The 6869-nt window shown below is 49.9% G+C and overlaps 1 protein-coding gene across 1 annotated transcript in view; it reads right to left on the bottom strand.

Annotated features, from left to right (window-relative positions):
* Positions 1 to 297: 297 nt before the first annotated feature.
* Positions 298 to 6869, bottom strand: part of LOC121837831 (hemocyte protein-glutamine gamma-glutamyltransferase-like) — a 28116-nt gene continuing 21544 nt past the window's right edge. Inside the window, exons 7-11 of the mRNA XM_042293660.1 lie at positions 1505 to 1621; positions 1268 to 1324; positions 1140 to 1206; positions 1019 to 1053; positions 298 to 344 (exon numbers count right to left, since the gene is read on the bottom strand). Of these exons, the coding sequence (XP_042149594.1) occupies positions 298 to 344; positions 1019 to 1053; positions 1140 to 1206; positions 1268 to 1324; positions 1505 to 1621 (323 nt within the window). The remainder of the gene's footprint in view (positions 345 to 1018; positions 1054 to 1139; positions 1207 to 1267; positions 1325 to 1504; positions 1622 to 6869) is intronic.

The following is a 6869-nucleotide window of genomic DNA, read 5'->3' as shown; positions in this document are numbered from 1 at the left end:
GCTCCTCAAAAAGTGACGCACAGCAAAAACGTTAATCTAACAACAACAATGCAAGAATGTATAATCATGTTAAATATGTGTTTTAAGTATACTCACTCCGTCGATCTGTTGGGGGTGTGCTGGCAGCTACCTCAACAGCAGCCCTTGCTGCTGCTGCCCTTATTGCTGCAGGCCGTGCAGATGCAGGCTGTGCTGATGCAGGCCGTGCTGATGCAGGCCGTGCCGATGCAGGCCGTGGTGTTGCAGGCCCCGGTGTTGCAGGCCGGGCCGACGCAGGCCGCGCTAATGCAGGCCGTGCTACTGAGGGAATTGTGAAGTCACGGCTTCTGCAACTGCACCTCCACCTAATGAATAAAATATGTGGCGCTTCATGCTTACAGACTACTGTGCCGACACGGCCAACAAAACAACGTAATCATCGTACAATGTGTGTGCATGAAGTTGGGTGGGATCAGAAGCAAAACAGATGTTAATGTATGAGGTCAGTCTGGTGTACAATTCTGCTGGTTATGCTAGAGATGAGGAATTCGGCCAGTGCAGTATGACTGCTAGCCTAAAGTTTACATGTATCGTGCATCCGACAGCACGCCGATACGATCTTAATCCAGATTGAAGCTGGCACAAATATGGAATGAAAACAGGATCCCTGGATTTTGAATGCGTGCTTGGAGCTGCGGAACACTAACACACCAGGCCACCGATCCTCCTTACGGAATCCCTGACCCAAGTAACGGTGTGCACTGTGTGCACCAGCAATCTAAGGTTTCCTGGCATGTCGTGCTGCTTGTCGGATATTTAATTGCTGTGTAGTCGCAGTGGTGCGGCTAAACCCAAACTTGTTCGCTGCAAACTCGGGCTTTGGATAACTGGAACAGGGTTCGACAGTTGAGTGACAACTTTGACCAAATGTTTTCATTTTCTATACATGGGCAAGACGTGAAACATGTTACTAAATATTTCAGATGCCGAATGTAAACACTTGTACAAGAATACCCATAGCGTTGTTCATAATACTCACTCTGGTTGCACAGCATGCCATCCGAGGTACTAGGACTGGGACAGAGAAAAAGAAAGCACTTGTAATTTAACTGCAGCTGTATATGTAGCACTTTAACTCGTTGATAAAGATAAAAACTGACCTTGAGTGCACCGACCAACTTCGTTGTGGTGCAGTGCTGGATCCAGCGCCCGGATCTATGACGAAAACTGAAAATACAATGTAATATTTTCACAATTTTATAAGAACGTTGAGATATCGTGAACTTACAATCGGGGGAGATCTCCGAATCGCGATCGGCAGCTACTTGGGTCCGTTCGTGACGCTCTAGAAAATTGAAAAGGAAGAATCGCTCAGTTTTTCAATCAGCCTTTCATGTTTCTAGTGCTAGCAATACACGTTCGACATCATCAACCAGCCTCCCAGTATGTGCTGGGGGGGGGGGGGGGGGGGGGGGGAGGGAGGGGAGAGAGGCACCTTGCGCATTGGTGAACATTTAGCACTTACCCAACTGCCGTGCTCCGATGTCGAAGGCCCCTTCGATTCCTACTAGGGAGGCTTCGCTGAGCAGGCCGATCACCCGCTCCTCGGCGTCCGTTAGCTCCGGCTCTCCCGGGCCACCACCTGTCGCATTTTGGCTGCGCCGGACTGCAGCGCCTATACATTGCAACAAGGTGGTAAATCACGTGTAGGTCTACACTCAAATTGTTTAACCGAGTAGAGAATCTACCAAGCCTTACCGCGGATTTTATTTGCACTCTTGTAATCCGTCCACTTTTTTTTTACTTCGTTGACGCTCCTCCGGACTCCGGAGACCGCGAACAGCGACGCGGTAACGAGCCGTGCGGGCCACTTGTTTTTGCCTGAATAGCTAGCTTGTGGTCTTCGTAACCGTCGACCAAAGCGGTAATCTCCGCTTCCGAGAAATTTGGCATTCGCACTTTCTTGCACTCCGGTTCCGACATATTCACGCGCACGTGTGTTGTTCTAGGCGTTGTAAACACGCGCACGTGTTTGAAACTACGCTCATTGGTTGTTGGAGTCGCCGAAGACGCCGTCGCCATAGCGACAACAAGCTCTCGCGCTATTTGGGAAAAGGCGAGACACCGGAAGTCGTTGTTTTTCCGTAAGAAGTCGTAAACCGGTCGTAACTTTCCTCCTCTCACTTAAGAACGCGTTTGTGAATACCGTTCCTGCCTCATCTTACGATGATCGTAACTTTACGAACATCGTAGCTAAGATGTCGTAGGTAAGAGGTTTTTTTATGAATCTGGCCTCTGATCTCGATCTGGATCCGAGAAAAGTCGCTCCCCCGATTTTGGCGGATTCAACCGGAAGCCAGCCGGGTCAGCCCTCGGCGCACATACGTGACTTCCTTTCTCGGGGGCATCTCGCCTGATCTCGCCCCAGAAGAAGTGGTAATGGCCACTTGCTTACCCCTTGGCTCGACAGCCGGTTCGTTTTCCAGGAAGGAGAAGAAAACAAGGTTTTGCCGCGCTACGGGCATTCCGGCAATCTTTGCTAGACTTTCCTGAGCCATTCCTGCCGCTCGTGCGTCGAACACGTGTTAGCGCCGCGATTGCGAAAACGTTGATGCTTGGAACTTGGAACCAGCCGCTACCAGACACCTGATTTGTTTCAAAAATACCCAGGACGTTTTGGGGCAATGAATCGATCACATAGCAGGCGGTAGACAAGTAGACAGCGTTGAAAATATTTATTTCACCGACTGTTACGAAGGCCGATGGTGTCGGTGTCGCAGTTTTGAAGCACTGTCAGTTCAGCTCAACACCACGTTACAAAAGACGGTTTGGGGCACTGCCGGTGCTAACGCAATTTCACAGTAGAAATAGGAATTGCATGAAAGAACCGGACAGAAACACTATATACGGTGGCGCAAATGCCGAACATATATCAGCGATGTCACTTTCCTCGGTTAGGGCTATCTGCTTTGTGAGCGAATGAAGAACATCTCGATAAAATAAAGAGCGGAAAATACTCCCCGAGTCAAGTTTTCTAATTACAGCCACTGGTTGATGTCGTACCGTGGTAATTCCCGGCCCTTCGAACGCACTACCACTTTGTAGAGTCACATTTCCAGCGACGCCGCGCCGCACGCGAGCGAAGGTAAACAATCAAGATGGCGGAGTGCTCCGCGTGTTGCTCCCGCAGTCAGCGCGGTGTGACAGGGTTGTCGGACAACAAATCGGGCAACACTGTTGCCGGGCGGCAGCAACATGTTGCCCGACTGTTGTTGTTGCCGCGATGTGACAGGGTCGCCGGCAACACGATACTAATAATGCCGGATAGAGTTGTCCAACTGTCCCCTCAGTGTGACAGGGCCTTTACCCCTTAGTAAAACATATAAAATAGCGCAACAGAAACAAGGACAAGAAGCAAACAGGACCTTGTCCTTGTTTCTGTTGCGCTATTTTATATGTTTTACTAAGATGAACCAACTAGCCCAACAACGTACCTTACTAAACCTTTACCCCTTGTCTCGACAGCCTGTTCGTTTTCCAGGAAGGAGAAGAGAAGGTTTTGGCCGCGCTACGGGCATTCCGGCAATCTTTGCTAGAAGCTCCTGAGCCATTCCTGCCGCTCGTGCGTCGAACACGTGTTAGCGCCGCGATTGCGAAAACGTCTTCGAAACGACCGCGGCGGCCGCGGAAAGGGGATTCCCCGGCAGTTGAATGACATGAAGGCAAATGCCGATCCCAGAGCAGTGGTCATGTTCCACGGGGGATCCATCGCCGGCGCAAACCCCGTTCGGATTGTGAGCTCCATTCCGGATCTGGTCAACTGATGCCGGCGCGCTCCAAAACACTCAGTGGAATTCGCCATCGGATCCAGATCGAGATCTGGAGCGGGAGCTAATCCAAAACGACCAGTGAAACCATAGCCTTTGCATTCATTGGAAGGGGAACCGAGCCCCTGAAAGCATCCTTTGTATTCATCGGAGGGGGAAGCTAATCCCCGAAAGTCGTATTTGTTTCCATCGGAAGGGTAAAACTAATCTCCTTCTCTTGGCATCCACAGTGCTAAGTCAAAGTCGAAAGATAAAGCAAATATGTGCAAAAGGCAAGACCCTCCTCGCGCGTTGGCCGCGACGTCACGGAGACGATGGGACGCTATGCGGAGGGCAAGTTCGTCTGCTCCTTGCGCAGGGGGTAGCGGTGACGTCAGAACGCCGAGCCCTGATTGGCTGATCGCGACCCCCTATCTGAGCGTCGTCTGCTCCTTTGCAACGTCGTCTGCTCGCAACGTCGTCTGCGTCTGTCTTACCTTTCCTGCGACTTTCGGAAGTGCAGAGGCCACGGAACGATCTTACGCCAAAAATGTGCGTAAGACAAAACTTAAGAACAAAGTCGTATTCACGAAACGAAATTTTCGTAAGTTTTGCGCAGGTTACGACGAAATACTACGACAGCTCCGAAGCTGTCTTGCGCACTTCTTACGATCAAATCAGCATGGCCGACAGCGTCGCGGTCGCGACGGCCCACGGACGTTTATTTTTCTACGTGCGCTTCTCACGTGTCCCGACTTCAAGCAGCAAGAAAAAAGTAAAAAGTACTTGAAACAGACCACGACGAACAAGAACGCTGGATACAGAAACACTCAGGAAAAGCTCCAACGGCCACGATTCCACCGAACGCGACCAAGGGAGTACGGCAGTTAGGCCTAGCAGGCACTCCGCGACTCGGCGACCCACGACCGGCCCACGACCGGCATACGTGCTGAATGGAATATGCCCGCGCGACCCTTGTGAACCCTTCCCGTATTATACCTTGATCGCTGACCTCAATTTTATATTAAGAGGTCAATTTCTTCCTCTTGTTATCTCCTTGTTTCCCGAGGCAACGGTGACTCTCGCCGGTGAAAAAGCGGTGAATCTCCGACCGACGCAGGAAAGGTAAAGCAGCCATGGCTACGTAAAGCAGACGACGTTAACTGCGCCAACCCGCCGACGCCGTTAAAGAATGAGGTGTCTCGCCGCACACGAAAGGAGGGAAAAAGTATTTGGGAGGGAACTTGCGGACACTAACACGCTCACCTCTCGGTTCTTAGCAAACAAACCTCGGCGCCTCGGGACCTCGCCAGTGAGTCCTTTGACTTCCCTCCTTGATGCGCGTCTGCTAGTTGTTAGACAAAAACAACGTACCGCTCGAGTTATTTCGTCTGCCCTCTCTGAAAGGCGAAGTCGAGCTCGCTCGACTTCCGAAAGTCGCAGGAAAGGTAAGACAGACGCAGACGACGTTGCAAGCAGACAACGTTGCAAAGGAGCAGACGACGCTCAGATAGGGGGTCGCGATCAGCCAATCAGGGCTCGGCATTCTGACGTCACCGCTACTTCCTTTCTCATGCGCAGAAGACGAAAATGAGCCCGCTTGCGAGGCGTATTGGATACGCTGGTGGCGGAGGGATATATGATTCCCTTTGAGGGGCATTTGCCGCTACCTTATTAACCTGTAACAGACTATAGAAAGGTGTAGTGGGACCAGGCACCGACGAGCTGCGAGCGTAGGAAGGTCCTGGATGTACGCGGCGGCGCTGCGGTCGTATATGGGCTCAAGGATCTGACCGGTTCCGAGCGTTCCGAAGGCCTTCGGCGACAAGGTTTGGCTTGCAGTTTGGTGGTATGGCAGCACGAAGTGACTCTCATTCTGAACTGATCTTTACCCCGTGTTTTCTGTCGTTTGTGATCAGTGAAGTGTCATGCTGAATTAGTGTTTAATCGCTCAGCAAATGCAATGCGAGCCGCCCTGGCTGCCCGCTTCTACAGCCTATCCAGAATATGCTTTAGTGGCGCCCTCTCGAGCCGTCGACACGGACTAGGGCAGCCGTGAGCGCTCGCTGAGCTCTCTACCCCTCCTCTAGCTCACGGCCACTCAAGCGACCAAGAACGTCATAACGGGGGTTATTTATTTTTTTTGCTTCTTTTTCTAATTTTAATTTGCCGATAACTTTTTATATAAAGCGAAATTCGAGAAGAGAAAAGTTTCATTAAGTTACTACATTCAGTGCGCTCAGGTTTGGTCAGGGGCGGATTCAGAGGGGGGTCCGGATGTCCAGACCCCCCTCTTGAATTCCGCATGTGTAAAATTTAGAGGGTGGGAACGGGAAAGGGGGGGGGGGGGTCTTAAACATATGATACGCTGACCAACACCTGACCCCCCTCCTCCCCCACCCCCTTCAATAAATACCTGCGTCCGCCCCTGGGTTCGGTGCAAATTAAAAACCAGTAAAAAAAGTCCCCCTTAACTTGTCGGCCATGGCCCGGTAAATTCAGGCGATTGATTAAGTTGTTCTATCCTATTCTTTAGTGTTTACAAATGTAAAACCGCTCGCTGTAGAGAACACACCACGCATTATGCGCATTTGGGTCCGCAAAAATTAAACATATACAAACGATAGCACTTTATATTTATCAACTATATATATTATCTATGATAAAGGGTCGTTTATAACTAGAGCCCGGATGTTTAGGCACGAAAAAAATCAGGCGCCTAAAAAAGGCGTATGTAATACGCTCTGTAATATGAATTTTTAGACACATCAGCGCGCGTCAACAAAATACCCCGTTTTTTTTTGTTTTTTTTTTTTGTTATGCGATTTATTATGGTGTCAGAAGACCAACCAATCAATATTTGGCTAAACTGTCACGTATATTTTTTAATAAAGTGAGAATACGCAACTGCTTGAAACCAAAGCTGGACTGGGGAGGAAGAAGTAAGATAGAGGAGGTGAAAGTTAGCGAAAAACGCGTAACTGTGCAACTTTTTTTTTTTCAATCAGCGTATTTGCAGTTTTTTAGAAGCTACAAAAAATAGGTAGATTTTTTGTATATTTTTAGCATCGAGTGTGTGCTTTC

This window comes from Ixodes scapularis, unplaced genomic scaffold, assembly GCF_016920785.2.
Source record: "Ixodes scapularis isolate PalLabHiFi unplaced genomic scaffold, ASM1692078v2 PGA_scaffold0__279_contigs__length_252992795, whole genome shotgun sequence".
Lineage (NCBI taxonomy): Eukaryota > Metazoa > Arthropoda > Arachnida > Ixodida > Ixodidae > Ixodes > Ixodes scapularis.
Note: the sequence above shows the minus strand (reverse complement) of the source record. Positions and strands in the feature narration are given on the sequence as shown.